The sequence below is a fragment of the Strix uralensis genome, chromosome 4 (assembly GCF_047716275.1).
Source record: "Strix uralensis isolate ZFMK-TIS-50842 chromosome 4, bStrUra1, whole genome shotgun sequence".
NCBI classification, from domain to species: domain Eukaryota; kingdom Metazoa; phylum Chordata; class Aves; order Strigiformes; family Strigidae; genus Strix; species Strix uralensis.
The window spans coordinates 12002886-12024479 of NC_133975.1; the positions used below are offsets into that span (position 1 = coordinate 12002886).

At 43.9% G+C, this 21594-nt stretch overlaps 1 protein-coding gene across 1 annotated transcript in view; it reads right to left on the reverse strand.

Moving 5' to 3' along the window:
* The window catches only part of CPZ (carboxypeptidase Z), a 38121-nt gene extending 16779 nt beyond the window's left edge, over positions 1-21342 (reverse strand). The window contains exons 1-6 of the mRNA XM_074865031.1: positions 21189-21342; positions 9070-9093; positions 6378-6752; positions 5375-5587; positions 2291-2487; positions 1157-1318 (exon numbers count right to left, since the gene is read on the reverse strand). Coding sequence (XP_074721132.1) covers positions 1157-1318; positions 2291-2487; positions 5375-5587; positions 6378-6752; positions 9070-9093; positions 21189-21276 — 1059 coding nt within the window. The 5' untranslated portion in view covers positions 21277-21342. The remainder of the gene's footprint in view (positions 1-1156; positions 1319-2290; positions 2488-5374; positions 5588-6377; positions 6753-9069; positions 9094-21188) is intronic.
* Positions 21343-21594: the final 252 nt, after the last annotated feature.

The window sequence follows — 21594 nt, forward strand, 5'->3', positions numbered from 1 at the left end:
TAGAAATCTAGTGACATGATCTGGGATCTGTATGATTACACACATAAAATAGAACAAACTTCTTGAGATTAGTTGTGTCAAAAATCAATGGTCTAATACAGTGTGTATTACTGAACTTCTCACAAATTTGCATCTTCATATGTACATTATCTCGAGGAAGCGAGGTGTTTTTATTCAGATTTCACTACTGCGAAATGGGGTACCAAAACACTGGGGCAGCATCAGAAATGCCTTTAAGATTTAGACCTGGCCTCATATGAGATCACCTGCAGCAGAGTAGAAAAATGAAGCATGGTCTCTCAAATCTTCTGTTAATACACCAGCTGCTGAAACAGCCCTGTTCCTCACCTGTTTAAGGCTTTGTGTTAGCAATAAAACTTGAATTAGAATAAAACAAGTTTAAAAGCAGAAGAAAAGCAAAGTTTCTAATGGCAGAACTACTGATTTGGCTTCCTGTATTTCTTCTTTCAGGGGGAACTAAGTTCCATTGCGAGTTGCTAGTGTCGGGGGCTGCTGGGCTTCCAGCAACACCGGTAGGACTGAGCTTTGCATCCCTGGACATCACATAACATGAAGCTTCATGATGATGAATGCGAGGCCCTGCAGTGTTGCCTCCATCCTGCTCCCTGGGACTGGAGAGAGAAGCAACTCTCTCTTCCAGCACCACTGCAGCTTGACAGGCTGTTTCCATTGCTCCAGCTGGTTACATTTGTTTATAAACATCCTTTTTGTGGAAGTTGATGCCACGCAACTTCACATGAAGCCTTTATATGTTTTCCAAAGCAGAAACTACTGTTGCATCAAACCTGTGCAGAGTTTAGTGCAGTGAGACCCAAATCCATAAAGTCTTTAACATCCTACCAGTTTAAGTCATTAATGATGAATCATTACACACTGTGACCCCCTCCTAACAGTCATTATGCTTAATATAAAATAGCAAAACCCAAATTATCCACAAATTTTCCCAATTATTTGTGACACCTGCCTCTTTGGCCAGACCTACACCATGATTTTTCATGCCAATTTTGAGCCTGATCAGTTTATACTACTTATAAAATCTGATTACCAGAGAGTAACTTCAAACCAAGCAATCTCAGTTTCTTAAATCCTGAGTTGCTCAGTAGTATATGTGATTTATAAAATCTGTAATTCATACCTTACCCCACCAGTAGGATTGTGGAATGGGGATGTGGTCAAGGCGGGCCCCACGAATCCCAGCTCTTCTGTAAGCCTCAGATGTCAAATCAGGGAAATTTCTGTTCAGGTCCAAGTTCTGAGCTGTCTGTCGACCAATGACCCATCCATTGTAACCAGCTCCCTAATTTGTAACATAGAAGCCAACATCAGAACAGTTTCATGTTGCAAAATACCACTTTGTGGAAATTGTTTAAAATGACATTTTAGTCAAGGTGAAGTTTTAAAAGAAGTAAAGTCTAAAGTATTTAAAAGAAGTAATGTCTATACTGCTAAAAAACCACACTTCTAATAATTTGTTATCCCATGATCACTAACACACTAACTAGCATGCGGGAAGCGTTTCACTCACCAGTGATGTGACTCATAAGAGGAACACAGCAGCTTCTTACTCAGCACAGAGCAGCATGCAGAGTGGGTTAGAGGAGGAGAAAAAGAAAATACAGCTGATGCTCCAAGACAGGATCAGGCAGAAGGCATTAATCCCAGACTCATACAACACACAAAGCTCACCACATGAGCAACAAAAAAAGAAAGGTCCTATTTTCATGCTAATGGTGCTAGTGATAAAAGTGAGGTGAAAAGAAGAATATCAGGTAACATATAATAAAAGTTTTGTTTTCACAGGTCTCCTTCAGACAACAGCTGATCTCAAAAGCTGCCATACATTATGAAAGCGTGACAGTATGGAAAATAGTCACATTTTATTATACCTGCTCTTCTAAAAGAGGAAGAACATCTATTCCACAGTATTAAACTACACTTCTTTATAAAATAATTTAACAGTCATTACAGTGAGTCAGTGGTCATTTTGTTCTAGAACTAATAGCAGACAGTGGTAAATGTGTGAAAAAGTAACACAGTCATTCCCACGTCATTGCACGCAGGCAGCAAAATTTACAAACACGCTCTGATTTCCTTTTAGATCTGTTCACATCATGTTTGGAAAGCAACTTACCACCAAACCAGGCTGGGATTCTGGCTGCTGATTATTAACACTCCCTCCCATATGTGACACTCCCCTCCCGGTTTGTCCTTTCTCATGGGGAATTTTAGAAACATGAAGCCCTGAAGATTTCCTTATAAAAAGTCTTACCTCTTCTGCAGCCAGTTCATAACCATCAGGGTTGAGAGAAGGTAGGAGATGAATTCTGGTATTATTAATCAAGGTCTGGATGCGAGGGTTCCCGAGAAGATACTCTGAACACAGATACTGTGCGAGGTATATCAGCAGTTCCTTCCCCACAACTTCATTTCCATGCATATTGCCAATGTACTTAAATTCTGGCTTGACTGTGGAATATGAAGTAATGAGATGCTTTAATTTGATTATACCTGGATGGCTTCCAAAAGCAGAGTAACCCAAATAGTTTACTGATGAGTCAGAAAGCTTTATTTACACTAATTTAATGCATACATTCCTGTAAATAGCACACCAATTACAGGTGAATTTCCCTCCATTACAAGTCAGTTCAGTGACAATTTAAATAGTGTGAAATAAAGTGTGTCCATACTTTCAGGATTCCAAACCATAAGAGGCAATCATTGCTCTGAGTGTTTGCTGGACTCATCATTAACTGTGAATAGAGAATGCTGCAAACAAAAATGTCAAGCCATGGCTGGGAAGGAACAAAATACACCCCTGGCACTCTCACTTACCTTGGGCACCTTCAGTGCCTTATATTGTCACAGATCCTAAAAACAACCTGCAGATGTGTAATATATTACCCCTCTTTTTGGAACAGAAATTAGGTCGTGCATAAAAAGTGGCTTTTAGGCTAAATAGCCTTGGAATAAGACTATTAGAAACATATAACTTCACAATTCCCTGCAGTTATTCTCTCACTTTCCATCCTTAGAGACTAATGGAAGGTAGAAAATAGATGCACTTTGGAGACACCCTTTCCTGTTTATCCCTTCATCTTCGTCTTTGATCCCGGCCAGCCTTGAGCACTAAGCACTGGAGGGCTCACACAGAGCTATTAGGCCAGCTTGTTCAGGCTGGCAATATCACCAGCTCTAGAGCTATTTCTACCCTCTTTTATGCTGTCCTGAGCAGCATGAGGCAACAGATTTAGAAGGAAATGCTAGGTAATGTGTTAAACTACCATCTTCCATCATGCCATATCACAGTTTTAATTTAAAAGCCTGATTCATAGGCTTTGTGTTTTCCTGGCAAATCAGGTTAAAAAGACACCTGCCACTTCTTTTCTTTACAGAAGAGAGGAAGGATGATAGGCCAGGAAATAGAACTGTAGATCTTTGCTCTGTTAAAAATGCCTACTGGGACCTTGATCAAGTTTAAAGGCACCTCAAAATACCTCTACACCATGCAAGACAGCGTGGCCGAGAGTAAACCAAGCTAACACCAGACTTCGCTGTCTTCTCTGCCTCCCCTGCGGCATAGCACACAGAGAACACAGTAGCTTGACCTGAGATGATAATCTCAATATAAGTATTAAGTCAGATGTAGTTCTACAGCTACACAGCTGAGTTTGCTTTCATGCTGGAGCTAGTCTGATGAGAAGCAACCTGAGGCTCTTGGCATGTAGTCTGCTAGATTTTGTCAGGTACTATATTTGAGTTGGGAGCTGGTATCTGGCAAGTAATATCTAATACTCCCCAAGAAAATGATATGCATTTTGAAGACTTTAGAACATTGAAAAATCTGACCTTTGTTGTCGCAGTGATGAATCTACAAAATAGAGATCAGCACTGTTTCCCTTTGCAGAAAAGTTGTGAAGACTCATATCCTAAAGGTATTCAGGTGCCTTGATAACATAAATTTCTGGAAGCATTGACCTGTCACACTGACAGGTATTGCACTGACCTGAATCTCTGTTCAGGATTGTCTTCTGTACTGCATTGCCCTTTTTAGATGTCAATGTTCTTCTGTATCTGATGCCTTCTCACAAATTGTATGTATTTTAGGATGTGAAGGACTATGTTTAGACTAGGGACAGGCATTACTTGTAGAAAGTGTATAAGGTCTGATGGTACAGTGATAAATAAAGGGAGACTGAGGAAGTGATAGATGATGGACAGGGCAGGTCAGTAACAGAAAACTATCAAAAGTTCTTTGTACGCTGGGCACAAATAAACAGTAGCCATATCACTGCAACCAAGTACACGATCATACATCTAGGAACAAGGAACTTCAACCAGGGCCGTAAATGGAGTTCATAAAGTTAGGAAATTGCAACCAGGCTGTAATTGCTACAGTGAATCACCAGCTATCGCTGTAATTCAGGAACACAAAGGAGGAGAAATGTTTTTGAATCAATGCTTTTTACAGTTTAAGAGATATCCCATTAAAAGGACCTGTTTTCACTTGGATAATCTGGACTCCCCTGTAAGGAACTGAAGGAAGCAATGCCTCAAACATTCATTGGTACAGAAAACCTCAAGGACAAGCTGTGGCCTTTGTGATTAGTCTAAGGAATGTCACCCAAGGAAGCGCAGAGTGTATCAAAGGATGCATATCCCCACACCCTTGCGGCTGTATTGTCAGACTCCTTAGATAAGCCTCAAAGGGGGGAAACTCAGTGAAACCAAATGTTTGTCATCAAGCACAAGGACCATTAATCACTGGCTCCCTTGTGTAAGCCCAAAAAGGTGACAAGGACTGATAACTGACACTGAAAATAAAGGAGGGGGGGGGAGCACAACCACCGACTCAATTGAAAAAGGGGGTTGGTGCACCCCATTCCCTCTCAATGCATGTGCAGAACCCATGCTCCACCTTTTCCCTCATCTCTCATGGAAATGAGTTTGTGGAATACCTGTCTCTCTTTGTCTAGCATGCTAATCAGCTAATAAAATGAACCTAAAAGGCGACAGAAAACTTTGCTGTGTGTGCACCCACCACCCAAGAGTACTGGACCAGAGACAACACTGGAACCTGGGGTGGTGACTGGACTTCTTTGACTCTCTTTCTCTCCTTTCTTTTTCTTTTCTTCCTTTCTTTTCTTTCTTATAGATTTATAAGAGACCACATTGCTTATTATCCTTCTCCAAGTTTAAGCTATTTCTACCGCAAACAAAACGTTTTAACTGGTTGTCTGGTGTCATTTCACCTTAATTTAACGTGAGGGGATCACAGAACCTTTACGACTCTCTGGGCTCCCAGTCCAGGTCAACACTTCCCTCAAGCAACCTGATCAACAATGATATAACTCACGTAGTTCATGGTGTCCAGGCTTGGTTGAAAACTCAATCACAAAAAGATCCTTCCCTTCAAAACTGCGACCTATGCTGTAAGTTGTTGCAATATGGGAGCACTTAGAAGCAGTCTTCTTCAACATGCTCACCATTTGGGAATATGAATGGTGTTTGAACTGAATGAAAGTTCCTGGCAAGTCTGAAGGCAAATCTTCCTCAACATCTACTTCTCCTGCAAAGAAAAATTGTAACATAGTGTTTAAAACCATGGTGCTCAGAGGATTGTATGAATGCATGAACTTTTCTACAAAATACCTTTTTCAGTGGTAGAATTGCAGAAAATACAGCCGCAAACAAAACCTTAAATCTATGTAGCACATCCTACACTGTTTACTGTGGCATATTTTGTTTGCAAAATCATACTAATGTATATGCACACTGACAAATATTTTGTGAAACCTCCAGTTATAATTTGGCTTTTGGCATGCTTAGCGCATTTTAGTCACAAAATGTACAGATTTTTCCCTTTGAATCTGGTGAATCAAATTCATTTTTTATGACATTCATCTGTCTTCAGCTATCTGGATCTTCTTCATCCAAACAAAAATCTGTGACAATCATTAATGAGATTATTTTAACGAGCTGTTAAGTTTGTCAAGTAGTCATGAATTTATGAGTGCATTAAAGTTTCAGGTTTTAAATAAAATATTTCAAATATACAGACAGCTATCACGCAGAGCAGGGCTTATCTAAATGCACATTGGTAGTCCAAACATCTAGCTCTGAGCTGCCTGTCTTGATGCTCTTTGTATATGAGGGAGAGAAACAGATGCTTGAGCACAGTTTAATTAAGTGTTTAAAATAGGTGGAACAAAATGAATCACACCTTACAGGAGTTTATAAAGACGACAAGCTGAGATGACAAGTTGAGAGGTTTTGTGCATTAGACATGTCAAGCTGAGTGAGATGAGACCCTTCCCATCTAGATGAGTGAGATGTGTCAGCAGAGCTTCCTTCCTTACCTCGCAGCTTTGCCAGCGGGTCAAAACATCCTTCTTCTTCCCCAGCAAAAAAGCGGTCGCAGTCTAAGAAATAGGGCCAAGCCATGTCTATTGCATCAAAGGCAGGGAGGCAATTTTTTTTCAGGTTTTCACAAACATGCCTGCAGGGCTTTATAACTTTGTCCTTTTCGCACTGCGGGGCCAGTACTGAGCAGCCCAGGAGCCTCAGGTCCGGATTGCATTCTCCCTGGAGCAAGTTGTGCAGCACACTGATGAGGATGTACTCGGAGCTGTACTCAATCACTTCTCGAGACTTCTGATCCAGAAAATTAGGATACATCATTTGAGTATAGGCGACATCAGTACAAGAACTTAAGGCAATGTCCACGCATTTTGCTATGAAAAGGAGATGAACATATGAAAAATAACTTGCTTTACTGACACTCTGAATAGTTCAAAGACAATATAACAAATAACACTTTCAATTAACTTATTTTTTTTGTTCACAGATAGCCTGGAGGCAGTTTGCAATATTCTCAAATGAATCTGATGTCTAAAACCACTTAAAGATGATGGAAGGTATGCTTGGTCTGGAGATTGATTGAAAAGAGTTTGATGCAAGTAGATGTCATTCAGAATTTAAATGGTATCTGACAAATTGATGGGGTTATCTGATTGATAAGCACTGTCCTTAAATAAGATTTATTTTGTTAATTCAATACAGGAACAGCAATGAAAAGGCAAATCCCTGGGCAGAAAACACTGGAGTACTAAGCCTACATGGGAGTTCATTTAACAAATAGCTTGGAAACCACCAAAATTAATAAAGCCTGTTTTCCAAAGGAAAGGTTGTTTCATAGAATCATAGAATGGTTTGGGTTGAAAGGGACCTTAAAGATCATCTAGTGCCAACCCCCCTTCCATGAGCAGAGACACCTCCCACTAGACCAGGTTGCTCAAAGCCCTGTCCAACCTGGCCTTGAACACTTCCAGGGACGGGACATCCACAACCTCTCTAGGCAACCTGTTCCAGTGCCTCACCACCCTCACAGGGAAGAATTTCTTCCTTATATTTAATATAAATCTACCCTCTTTCAGTTTAAAACCATTACCCCTTGCCCTATCACTACATGCCCCTGTAAAAAATCCCTTTCTTGTAGGCCCCCTTTAGGTATTGGAATTCTGCTTAAGGTCTCGCTGGAGTCTTCTCTTCTCCAGGCTGAACAACCCCAACTGTCTCAGCCTGTCCTCATAAGGGAGGTGCCCCAGGCCTCTGATCATCTTTGTGGCCTCTTCTGGACCTGCTCGGCAAGTCCATGTCCTTCTTATGTTGGGGGTCCCAGAGCTGGATGTGGTACTCCAGGTGGGGTCTCAGGAGAGTGGAGTACAGGGGGAGAATCCCCTCCCTCAACCTCCTGACCATGCTTCTCTTGATGCAGCCCAGGATACAGGTGGCTTTTTGGGCTGTGAGTGCACATGTCAGGTCATGTTGAGCTTCTCATCAACCAACAGCCCCAAGTCCTTCTCTGCAGGGCTGCTCTCAATCCACTCATCGCCCAGCCTGTATTTGTGTTTGGGATTGCCCCAACCCACGTGAAGGACCTTGCACTTGGCGTTGTTGAATTTCATGAGGTTTGCACAGGCCCGCCTCTCCAGCCTGTCCAGGTCCCTCTGGATGGCACATCCCTTCCCTCCAGCGTGTCGACCGCACCACACAGCTTGGTGCCGTCAGCAAACTCACTGAGGGTGCACTCAATCCCACTGTCCATGTCACCAACAAAGATGTTAAACAGCACCAGTCCCAGTACCAACCCCTGAGGAACGCCACTCGTCACTGCTCTCCACTTGGACATTGAGCCGTTGACTGCAACTCTTTGAGTGTGACCATCCAGCCAATTCCTTAGCCACTGAGTGTTCCATCCATCAAATTCATGCCTCTTCAATTTAATCTCCAATTAAATCTTATCTGATTTAAATTAAGAATACAGTTTGAGCTTATTAAATGCCAGAGGATCCATAAGAGAGAAAAATCCCCCGTCAAGGTGTGAATTTGCTGGTGTCTAACACAGGAAAAACTCAGATTCCTGAATAAAGTGTATTTGTAATATCACTCTCTCACTTGTCCTTGCCTTTTCATATGGATTCACTGATGAAGTGTGAGATCATATAGATTTTTTCCTTTAGCGGGGAACATATCAGTAAGATATCTCTCCTTGCTTGGCCCCACAAAATTTGTAAGACTTTAATATCTCTGAAACTGCAGCCCTTTTATGAAGTTTGACTGAAATTGCCCACAGAAATCAAAAGTTATCCTGGGACTTGAAGCAGGCCCATAAATGTGCTTACACATATATTCTCATAAACCTAATGCGTTTTAAGAAATCAGGTTAAGAGGGTTTAGGAAGGATAAATATTGGTAATACCTTCAACCCACTCAAAGGTGAAAAGGGAATAATAGAGAGATGTCTCTTCATAAAATTACTGGCTATTACAGTGATGGGCCTACATTTGAGCCTCCTTCTCTTGCTAATGCCTCTGTCTGGTAACAAATACCATTGTCACAGCAGCAAAATCCTACCTTGTGTGAAAGAGAACATCTGTCTAGGAACAATACCTACTATAGCACCAACATTAGAAAACTTGTTAGGAAATAATGAAGAAATACTTAAGGTTTTGAGATTCTCCAAGGACAGTGAGCAAAGTGGCATCATACCTTTCTGTACAGTTTGGCATTGACCTGCAAACAAACAAAAAAAAATCATTATGGGGCAGGTATCCGTGGTACCTCCCTCATGTTAGAGACTGTCCAATCTGGTAGCCCCAAAGAGGCTGCTGCAGCCCTGTGACCTGAGGTCCAGCCATACTAGGGACAAGCACGTATTCCCAACAGGCACATGTTACATATACACACAAAGAGAAACACAGTACAGGCAAACACAACAGCACCAAAAAGCATCATCTTGTTCCCCTTTCTGGCTAACCAGGATGAAAGACCATTGATGGAAAAGAGGTACAGGTAGATCCCTCCAGTAGCTTAGCTTAGACACACTGGAATCCCAGTAGCTAGGCTCAGTTTACCCAGCAGCTGGCCCCTCGATCCACTGATCTCCCAGTTGCCTCATGTGCTGACACACATGCTGGTCTCTCTGGTAGCTGGCCCAGACCTAGGGTGTCGCTGGTAACCTAAGCCTCAGACACCGTGGTCTCCCCAATAGCTAACTTGGACCTCCTGGTTCCCCCAGTAGCCAATTCTGAGACCCTTCAGTCTCTTCAGTACCCAGTCCAGGATCACAGCTGCTCAAATACCCAGCTCCCAAATCTTTTGTCCTGTCCACTGCTAGTCCAGCTTGGTGTTTGCTAGCAATTGCACACACTGACATACAGACACAAGGCACATGCACTCTGGTCCCTCCAGGTGCTTCACCCCAGTCACACAAGGCCCTCTGACCCGTGGTGTCACACCAGTCACTGGAATTTGGAGCCCCATACACCACCATCCACACACAAAAAAAGAGAGACCCTCACCCAGGCAAAGAGTTGGAAATGGAGTTTAATAAGAAGACAGGACAGACTGCAGGGATCAGGTGCAGGGCACCACCAGACAAGCACACTGACCAGCCAGTCTTTAATCCACTTTAAAAAGGGAGGACTTGGCAATAAATCTGAAGTGTGGTTGTGTAAGAAATCAGGCCTATGTTTGAAAAAGACATTGAGCTACCCAGCCCTGACAACTTGACAATATTTCTAGGCATGCTTAAAAACTGTAAGTTAGCTGCCTAGGAAATTTCACTAATGAAAATGTAGTTCTTTAGTAACCTGGTTCAATCTAAAAGTCCATGTGAGTCCTTCTGTACATACCTAGATGCTTTATGGATCTCCCCCTAACAAATCTATTGGTCCCACATAATACTGTGCATACTTTTCTTGTAAAGCAATTAAGCCTTTGGTGGATATGAGGGAACGTATTTCTTCCCCATCCTACTTCATTCTATCTCTAGCAACTGCATTTTATAATCCTTTTAATAACATCTTTAAACTAATTATTTCCCTTCCCAGCTACTCTCATGGGAAAGCTTTCCAAAAGCTCACTTCTCTAATGGCTAGAAATTGCCTTTTAATTTCCTGCCTAAAAGTATTCGTGGCCAGTTCATAACCATGTGTTGTTGTGCCAACATTGTCCTTTAGCTTAAATAGCTCCCTGTGCTCCCTGATGCATGCCTTCATCGTGTGTTTTCAGAGAGCAATCAGATCCCCTTAGCTTTCTATTTACTAGGTCAAATAAACAAAGCTCTCTTGATCTTGAAGGAAGGTGGTTTGATGACCCAGGAGAGGCCTCTTTTCCTCCTGTAGCCAATGATTCTATATTGCTCTTCTCCGATACTGGCAACTAAAGAAAAATATTGCTACCAAGATATTGGAGCTGTTTTCAGCAGGGCCTCATAGGAGCTAAGCCACTATGTGCAAACTTTTTAAACACCAACAGGTCTGCTTTCCTTGTGATGTATTTGGGATCTAGCTATGTTACTATTTCTTCTAACTCTCACTGGGGGGGCAGGCATCTAACTTCTTGCTCAGTGAACTGAGTATTTGTCCTCGAAAGGCCAAATTCATTATGTTGTCTTTTTTTTCCTACTAAGGAAAGTTTACTTCTACTCTTGGCGTATTTGTTTAAATGTAATCATCTGCGTATGTGTTGCTAATGAGTTGATCACACTCTTTAGCCAAAATAAAATCATTATAATGAGAAAAAAATTAACCCTGGAATTTTATCTTGGAGGGAGACATTTAATTGGAAATGAGTCTGGTTTTATATTATGAATTGTCATTGATCCACATTACCTCATAAAGCAAATGAGGGATCAGAACTAGCAGAAACAGCCCATCTCCAACATCAGCATAAAGCTGGAAAAAATTACATCCATAGAAACTTCTTTCCTGGCTTGGTACATTATGCTAATAGCAATATACAATACCTGGTTCATCAACAGTACCTTCCGTTATAGGATTTCAGTATTTCCCTCAGTTAGGCACAATCCCCTCAGTGAGTTATTTATTTAAGGTTGAGGCATTTCTAAAAAAGCTGCATCTCAGCCAGATACTACATGTAGTTTTACACCTGGGGATAATCAAGGAATAGCATTTTGTACAATGCTAGCTGGGAAAGAGAAAGGAGTGATCTAGTTAGTAAGAGCTCCAGCAATTAACCCTGCTGATAAAACTGGATGTCACTAGCTCCCTGAATCTGGATAGTCTTATATTCTAATGCCATCACACCCACAACTTGTGAGGCCTTGGACACAAGTCTGGAGGAGCCACGTGTTCCATACAGAGGGGAAAACTTGGTGTGGATGAGACTGGCTTGAGTTCAGCCATGCCCCAACGAGCAGAGTGACACTATCTCTGGTTATCACCAGGGTTATTAGCAATGTTCGCTACCTTGAAGGCTGGATAAGAAATATTTGACACTTTTTTTTTTTTTTTCTCCTCAGCAGAGAATGACTGTATTGTAGCTGTTATTTTAGACTATAGGGTTGTGTGTGCTGAGTGCAGTTCTTCATGGGTTCATTTGGGGAGTATGAATGATCTTTCTGCAGCTGCTCATATTTCCTCAAAAGTAAGAGGCATTTCCCTTTTGCTGGCTCCATGACCAAGCTACAAATGTCCTTTTTGTTTGTCTCCCCAACATGCACTGATCACATAATGAAACTGAGGCACACACAATCTCCCAGAGCACTATTACTGTGCAGGAGTGCTATAGCCATCAGTCAGTTTGATACGTGGCACAAACCTGTTCTCAATGGTGTCTCAATATTCTGCTTATTCAGCTGGAGCAAAAAGGTATTCTAGCAACATGCTGGAACAAGCAGAGGAAACCAAAGGGAAAATGCATCAGGCAGAGTCTGGGCATGGTGCTGCTCCTTCCCCCTGCTCTGGGAGTCTTGCTGCGTTTAGCAGATGCCTCTTTCTGCCCAGCTGGACAGAAGGAGAGGTTGGGAAGCAATAGATCGCTGATGGAAGAGACATGAGAAATTTCGCTAAGTCATATGCTGTAGCTGGGTTCACAAGAGGACTGGATTGTTTTGTGAGCAGGAGTAGATGTTAGCACAGGAGAGGTAAAGACAGCTCTGGTTTCAGACTGTCTGCTACCTGGTTTCTACACTTTGTTATTTTTACCACACTTACAGGGAGAGGCAATCTATTAAGCAACATGGCTATAACTCATTAACAGAGACGCTGACAGAAAAGGATAGATTTCTTTTTTAGATGGGGAACCCAAACCCATATAAACCTTTCCCATGACGACTGAAGTTGCTCATCTCACCATGTGATAAGCAGGGGTGATTCTTCAACAAAGGATAAAGCTTTTCTACTACTTTTGGCCCAGGATGTACCTCACAAACTCAGATCTACCAAGACTCACTCATTCACTAGCAGCAAAACTGACTCCTTCCTCATGGGTCCTAAACCTAGATCTAAGCCTCACATTTTTGCAGCATACCATGCTGTTTTCTCCCTGTCTCTCTGCCAGACATCTATGCAGCTTATTCTGCTGCTTCAGAAGCCAACTCTGCCCAAACTCTCAACACCTGTCCCCACTACAGCCCCATGCAAGCTGCATATAATCCATACATCAGCCACAATTCTGTCTTGTAAATACCCAGGAGTGAACCAGCTTGAGTCTTCAGGTTATCAGGAGTTAATATACATAAAAACAAGAGAGAAGAGGTCTGGTTTATACCAGACCTTGCTTTGTAGTGACTCTTAAATGTGTGTGTGCTGATGTGGTGTTTGGACTTTTCCTGTGTTTCCTAATGCCAATGCTTGCATATGTTTTGGAGGGTGCGGCTCTGCAAGGGCCAAAGATAATTCTCCAGTATGTGTACTTATATAAATAAGTGTGGATGCACGTAGCTGAGCCAGAGCTTGCCTGCCTGGAGAGCAGGCAGCAGGAAACTCTCCAAGGCCAGCTCCCGAGATGCAGCTGCACACTCTGCTCCTGGAGCCCTGCACCCACGGGTCTGGGTCTGCACAGAGAAATAACCAGCAAATCCCTGTTCCCACCCATTTTAGCTCGTTTTGTCAAAGCTTCTGCAAAGCCAAAAGAGTTCAGCCACTCCCTTTCTCTTTTTTATAAGAGGAATGACAGGCAGTGATACATAGAGAGTTTCTCAGATCTCCAGATTAATTTGGCAGGCTTCAGTCGCTGCTTCTTGTGTGCTTGAAAGACCCTAAACCTCTTCCATTTTCTGACCAGAGACTTCCCTGGGCTCAGAGGAAGACAGTGCCGCCTCCTCTCGTAGTCCCATCCACAGACAGGTTGGTACACAGAGACCTTTTTCTTCCTGACCCAGAACAGCCTTTTCAATTTTTAATGTTTATTTTTGTACTCTAGCTATTCCACCAGAGCTACAAAAGTCCTTTCAGTAGCACAGCTTCTATTTAAGATTATGGATAAAATAACTTATTGAAGAGGAGAAAAGCCATTTCAAGCTTTCTGAGCCCTCTCTATAATATACGCTTCTGGTTTTAATTTGCAAAGGCAAGCTTGAAAATCTACAATGCAGCACATACATATTTTACTGCCAAGATTACATTTTTTCCCCTTGATGATTCAGCACTGAAAGAAGCAAGCTGCTGTGATTAACCCTAACACAGACAATAGAGCTCGACAGCTACTTTCAGTGCCATGGCTTGGCCGCTTACCTTTTCGAGAGCAAAGCCAACAGGAGACTTGTGCGCTTGAGGATATGGAATAAGCCCAGGAGCCAGTCTTAAATTCAAAATATCTAAATCATTCAGTGAGACTTACACAATTGCATTGTTATGACTGACAGATCAAACAAGATTAGATAATTTATCTTGTACAGACCAGCACACCCCCTATCAGCTCTCTGGGTTTCCTACAATACTGTTTTAAAACTGGAAGACATATGTATCCATTTTAGTCTGTTTATAGTCAAAACCTCTGCTTTTTCAAACAAAGCATTTCAATTTCTGATTGTATTAGTATAACTCTTCTTGCAGTTCTACACAGTTCATCGAGTTGGTCTTTGCAATGAAAATCTGTCTTGTAACTCTAAAGAGACAAAATTTAGTATCAGTCGTAATATGCAAACACTCCTGGGCTGTAGCATTTTGCAAAACATTGCAACAGCACCTGCAAAAGGCAAACCACAGCTGCCTCTGGAGCCAGCTCCCGGCAACAGCATGAGGGCAAGAGCAGGATAAGATCTGTTATAGAATCCTATAATGGATCAGAATTGCCAGGAGGAGTGGAGAAGTAAAAAGGGGCAGGGGAATGAGGCAGCTGAGTAGCTTGGTTAGGGGAAAAATGGTCCAGCCAGAAAGCCCAGGAGAGAAAGCAGATACATATTGAAGGCATACATGCAGGGGCAGAAGTAGAGAAGATCCCCAGCCACAGAGAAGGAATTCCAGGAAAACGGGAGGGGAGAGGATTGATTGCAAAAAGCAGTCCACGTGGTTAAATCCTTTTTCTGGATATATCAAAGCTTTTGTGAGTAGAGGACTGAATTCCTGTTACTAATCTTCCACTCCAGCAATTGCTGTAACTGCCCCAGGGGAGTGATGTGTTTGCAAACCCCAGAAGCAGTATGCAGGAGCCTGAGCGCAGGCAGTGAGACAAGCCCTGTTTTAGCCCAGCTCCCTCACATAAAGAAGCCTGAAAGCACCTGAAAGAGATTAATGCCTAATCTGCCCTCACTTTGCAGAGCAAGATCACAGCAGGAAGATGCAAGCCAGTGTTCGTTATTAATCACCCTTCTTTCTAACCCACCTGCTGCCCGGCATTCAGTTAAACACCCGTTTTTATTGAATTACTGAAGGTGTTCCCACAGCAATGACACTGCAGTCGGCTCTTCCAGGACTGTTTCTCTCACAGGACTGCTCTGGGGCCTGCAAGAAGATCGTGAAGCTTTCTCATGGGTGATGAGAGTTCATGCAACCTGCAGACCACAGGTCAAAATTTGTGCAGATGCACACCAAGACCTGCCGCTTGGCAGCGGCTCAAAGCCAGCCTCAGTGGTGGCCAGTAATTCTCCCTTGTTTCTAATTGTCCAGATGCAACTCAAACAGGGCTGCAGTTGTAGCAGCCTAAAAGAATTAACAAAGAGTATTTCTGTCTGCATTGTCTGTCCCCACTGCCTGACTCCATGTCTCTAGTGATAGGATCTCCAGTATCACCCCAGCTGTGTCTCTGGCCAGTAAGTATGCTCCAGGGAGTCCTTCCAGCTGAAAATCCTCAACAGAAGCATAATTCCCAAAACAAAAAAACACTAAATACCCTTTTTTGGCCTCAACTGACATCTTTTCCAAGTTGTGAGGGAAAATTACTGATTAGGAGAACAAAATGCAACAGACAATGACATCAAAATGGCCCAGCATTTTCCAGATTGGCTGAAGACTTGCTGGGCTGCACATGTGGCTGGGCTGTTACTGAACATGTATTCGCTGTACACCAAGATGATCTGGAGGCATATAGAGACCATCTCTCAGTGTCTGGACCATGAAGGAAGGGGAAATCAGCTCAGATCTGGGTGATGCTGGTGTTAAAACAACAGCTGGGGTGAGAAGGTGGAATAGGTCAGGAAATCTCTACAACTATCATCTAAAGGATCAAATTTTTGTCACGGTGACTGGAGAAGGGTGAAAACACTTATTAGTCTGGTAATCTGGAGCTGTGATGCCTCCATATCTTTACTCTGTGACCATATTCTACTCTCTACAGCTCATTTCCCACTGTCTAATGATTCCGTACTAAGTGCTTTGGCCAACAGCTTACCACAGAGTCAGAAGCTTACCTCTGAGTAAGTTCAACCCTGTTGAATGCCACAGGACAGAGGATGATTGAGAAATTGAATGAGAATTGATGACTGAAAAATTGAGGTTTTAGCTTTGGTAGTACAACCATCCAAAACATTTGCCAAAACGTTATTCCATCCTCTTTACAAACAGTCTATGCAGCCCCCTAGCTGCATAGCTCTGTCTTTTCATTAGTTTAGATGTATGAGAACTATTTTAATTGACATCGTATCTGGTTCTGTAGTTAATTGAGTTTTAGCCAAATGTGGTATTCTTATGCTACAAAAGATTGTCAGTTAATTCAGCAGCCTTGACTTAAGTCTGTGCCTTAATCTCATATTATCTCCTAGCTAAGGGTGTCCTATTATAACCCTGTAGAACTGAAAAAGTGCCAATTAAATCAATGGAGTTACAATAGCATAAACAAGGGGTTCAAATTTCAGTTTTGTTTCTGCAATGGGCAGAGCAACCCTAAGTCCTTAAATGCCATTGATTTGTGACAGCTGCATCCAATTGGGAGGGTGACTCTGTCCAGACAAGTCTCAGCAATCATAAAAGCCCTGGGTCAAAAAAGCCTGGCAAAGAGACCAGGATGTGGTCCACCAGTCTCAAACACCATGTTCACAACATGATAGATGATTTCTGCATGGTACTTTCATGCTCAGCCCCCCTGACAATGGCACCTGTGACATTTATCCAACATTTCGTCCAGGCTTGAGCAGGGGATGGCTTTCACTGGGCCTGGGCAGCCTAAAGGGGACCACAGTAGCTATCAGCCAGCCAGCACCCCCAAACAGCCACTAGTTGACTGTGTGAAGGGAAAGGCAATGTCCAGAAATGTTAAATGGGAACAACCATTAGTGTTACTAAGTCTTGCTAAAAGCATAGCTGTGCCTTAGGGCAGTGAGGTTTTTGTTCAAGTTTTGACTTCTATGTATTTACACACCCATACTTTAAAAGGGTCTGAACAAGTATTCTGAAGAACACTTTGCCTCCAGATTAATGCATAAACTATGTCAACAGTAAAAGGATATACCTGTGTATTATATTTTCAATATAAACTTACTTTTCCCACATAAGTGGCTGTTTCTGATCCCATTTCCCATGTTAAATGTAGCTGAAGATCAGTGTTGCTAAAATAATAATTGAGTAGAAATACTAGAGTCAGTGGCAGGAATCCAGAGCAGCTCACATGACTCGGAGATGACAACCTGCTTTACAAGAGCTGGAATTTCTCATCTTGTGACTGTGTATGATGTAGATGCTAGTTCTGCATTGTTTTGTTTTGGCAAGCCTTGGACACATCCATCTTGGGTGCAGCAGATGAGATTCCTATAGCTTGGGCTTTCCCACACATGACGGCGCAGTACTGTGGCCACGCTCCATGTCTGTGCCTGCCTGTGCCAGCCACAGCAGGATGAAGGGCCCAGCTGGCACCACTGGCCCTGGGGCAGAGGAGCAGACCCCAGCCAGGTCACCCAGTGCTGTCACACGCATGAGAGCAGCAGGAGCAGGAGAGGCTCGGCCTGTGTGTGCACGCAGACATGGGTTTCACCCGGAAACAAGCATTAGAAATGTCCACAGCAGGTGAACTAATATGCTCAGGTCCCATGAAGCTGGGGCCAACATGAAGCTCATGGGAGGAAATGGCTTTTCCCTTTTTCCCTTTCACTTAGCAAAAACCATGGCACGCTATGGAGATAGGAATGTCAGAGAAGGAGAGGGAGAAGGTATAGCATCTATTTGTGAAGCCACTTTCTCTGTCACTCTAACTTTCCAGAAGACAATCAGTATTACTCAGTGCCATAGCTTAGAGAGGAACCAGTGCCACAAAATCTGTTCTGAGCTCCAGAAGGATTACAGTACCTGTCCCTGCCTCCCACCCTGCTGGTTTTTCCCTCTCCAGCTCCCTTCCTTATACCTCCCCACTCCCTCCCATCTCCAGTGGTTAAACTCAGAGACCCTCAGGATGAGGCAACGTCTGGCTCAGGAGCAGAGCGAGTCAGGATGACGGGAAACATCAAGGTGCTTGGGAGAGGAGGCACACAGGTGACAAGCATGCCAGCCAGGGCTACGCCGGGAGCCCCGCTCCAACCGCTCTCCCACCTCCACAGCTCCCGATCAAACAGCTCCGGTCCTCAGCAGTGACACCTGCCACTCTATGCCACCTACCCGAAACACCTTTCAAATGCTCGGACAGGGAGCGGGGGCTGGCAAAAGGCTCAGGCATCCCTTTTGCCTTTAAAGCCAGTCCAGCCCCGGTGTCTCCCCGAAGCCGTCTGTACCAGCTGAGGAGCCCACACGGTGGCACCACAGGCGGCGGCGCGGCCCCGGGCCGGCCGCGGTACCCGGGCCGGGGCGAGAGCTCGGGGGTTGCCTCCCTGCTCGCCCCGTAAGCCCGGGGGCTGCGCACACACACTTGAGCACTGGCGTACCTCTGCTCCAGAAGTCCCCTGTAAGGCGCTCTTTGAATATGAGTGGTCAGGAAGGGTTTTATCGCTGTTATCTTGCAGCCTTAGCCTGACCCCTGGCAGCATCTCAGTGGTGGAGCTGGCCCCAGTTCCAAGGAAAGTCACTGCTTTTAGTATTTCAGGGCATGTGACTTCAGACTGCTTCTCCTTTGTTTTTATTCTTGCTGTCAGTGATGGAAAAGTGCCGCATTTAACTAATTACCACTGAAATACATCAGTCAGCAGCAGAGACATGCACAACTCAGATAAAACAGGAACCTGTGCTATTAGCTCCTTCTACAAAGGCTGTCCACCTTTCAGGGGAAACATGCTAAACTGTACTTTTCTCACCCAAACTAGAGGCCAAGAGGCCAGTAAAACTCATCAGGGTCTGAAACTGCTGCCTCACAATGGAGTAATGTAGCATCTTATCACTGGGGGACACAGTGACTTACTGGCTCCCCAGGGATACAGGGCATGGCTGGGGAGAAGGGATCTGCCCTCTCAGTGCCATGGTTCCCAACTGCTGCTCAGAAAGCTCCCCACACAGTATGTGATGCCTGTGCCGTATTGTGGGGCTGAATGACAGTAATGATTTCCTTATTTTTCTAAACGGAAGAACACAAAGCATTTTGTAAGGATCTTGGTATTGTAAACCATGTTTCATTTTGGTTTCTTATTAAAAAAAGCCAAATGAGTCACAACAAAGCAGATATCATGGAGAAGGCCAGGCAGCCTGTAGAAAGCAGCTCCAGCCTTGCTGGGAGTCAGGCAGTGGCACTGGTTCCTGCTGCCCTTCTCTCCTCCTGCAGGGCACTGCAGGTCTGGCTGCTGAGATCCACTGAGATCTGCACAAGGGATCCCAAAGCAGGGGAGAAACTCCCGCTGCTATGGCTGAAGACATAACCTACTGCCCTGGATGTTGAGAGGAGACCCTTGCAAGGTCTATTTGTGAACATGTGCAGCACTGCAGTCCCCTTCCTTTTCATGTGACCTGACATGACCTTTATCTCCCCTTTAGAAAAGGAAGACCCTTTTGAAATCTGGCAGGTCTCTCAATGTCTAAGCTGCTACTTTATTCCCTGGTCCAACATCCCTTCAGTGTGAAGCGTGCCCCTTCCTCATGTTGCACACCATGTAGTGACGTTGACAATTCACTTTTCTTACCACTAGCCATCCCTCTAGGGCCATATTCAGCAGTCCAGTCCCACCACATGCAAGGTGTATTACCATCACCTGCCTTTCCTCAAGCCCTCGCCTAAAGGCAGCACAGTTGCCAACACAAACAAAAAATTCTGCCACAGCAGAGTTAGCCTTCAATGACCATACAGTTGTGGTTGCTAGGATTAATACCCCATGGCAAAATTTTTCTCAGCTGGAACAGAATCATACCTCACAGAGAAAAGGCATGCTGCAAACCACACAGCCTCTTCCTGTAATTGGCTGTAAATAGTCTACAACGCTTCTCTTTGTGCAGCTTTATCCAAAAATAAAATCCCTTTAGGCTGCGGTAGACCTCACTTTGATGTTCGTGGGAACAGGACTCTCAAATTATATGCAGTATACAGCACATGGACTGCATTGTGCAGCAGCTCAATGCCAGTTACAGTCTATGGCTTATATTTAAGCACTGAAATATAGCTGAATTTCCTTGGGTAACATTAAGGTCAGTTTCAGGTTAACTTATTCTTTCCCGTATTCCCATAAAATAAATATTTTTCTGAATCATTTTGAGTTTGAACCCTCTGAAAGTAGTTTTCCTGGAATAGACCTTGTCACTACACTGGAATTCACCTCTCCATTGTCCCCACATAAATGAAATTTGAATTAAGCCCTCTTGATAAAAACACCATGTATTTTTGAAAGATACTGTTAATATTTTTATCAGTCAGCTGGTTACTGGACCAAAATCTTTCAATTCATTTAGCAGCATTTTCCTACCTAACCATTATTCTAATGGGTAAATCTGCTTTTCCAGCCAATCAACTCATACAAATTCCATATTGCTTATAGCAAGCTAAAACACACCCTACAGCTGTCAGATCCTAATAAATCTTGTAATACTTTGGACTTGAAATAAGTGACCCAAAGCTAAATGTACGAAGGTGTTTTTTTCTTAAGCAGAAAAGCACACAGAAGGTCAAAAGTTCATCTTCTTGCAACCTAACACATTCCTAGAAGGCAAGGCCAGAGATGGGGCAAATCCTCTGCATTCCCCAGCGAGGGGGATCCTACTGACTGGAAACTCTAAATTGACAGAAAGACACGTCTACACATGGCCTTAAAAGACAGTGATGGTGAAACATTATGTTCCCTTACATCACAGACTTGTTTTTTCTGTTGCAGAGCCACACCACCTCCTGCCTTCCTATCCACGCTTCCCAAGCACAACCCCAGTTTCATCGCTGGCAGTCTGCAGACTTCCAAAGAGCTGATCCCCTCGTCTCTAGGGGAGACTGACAGCTCCTGCCACTCTCACCTCAAAGCTGGAGCCCTTTACTCTGCTCATCTCCAGGAGAAGGAAGGAGAGAAGAAGGGGGACTTTTGGGGTGGTTAGCCTTACCTAGGGTTTCCTGGCCGGTTTCGCAGCGGGGCGCTGGCTCGGTGGCCCTAAGCAGCCCGCCAAGGAGGAACAGGAGCCTCAGGACCATGCTGGAGCCCCTTGCACAAGCAGCACAGTGATGTGGCACTCGCTGCCTGATGAAGCAGCTCCTCGCTCAGAGCCTCAGCGCGGCTCTGGCTCTCCAAGCTGCCGAGGAAATCAGTGCACTGCAAGGGCATGCCCACATCTCACAGTATATGCAGTCCAGGCGTCAGATTTCAGCTAGCATTTGAGCTTGGAAAGCAAAAGGCTTTGAAACAGAGAGGGAGGAGGAATGAGCTCCCCCTCCCCTCTGCCTCCCGACCGTCTCATTCTTGCAGCCTGGTTTACAATTTCATAAACAGTTTGAGCAAAAGGGGGTTCCTGC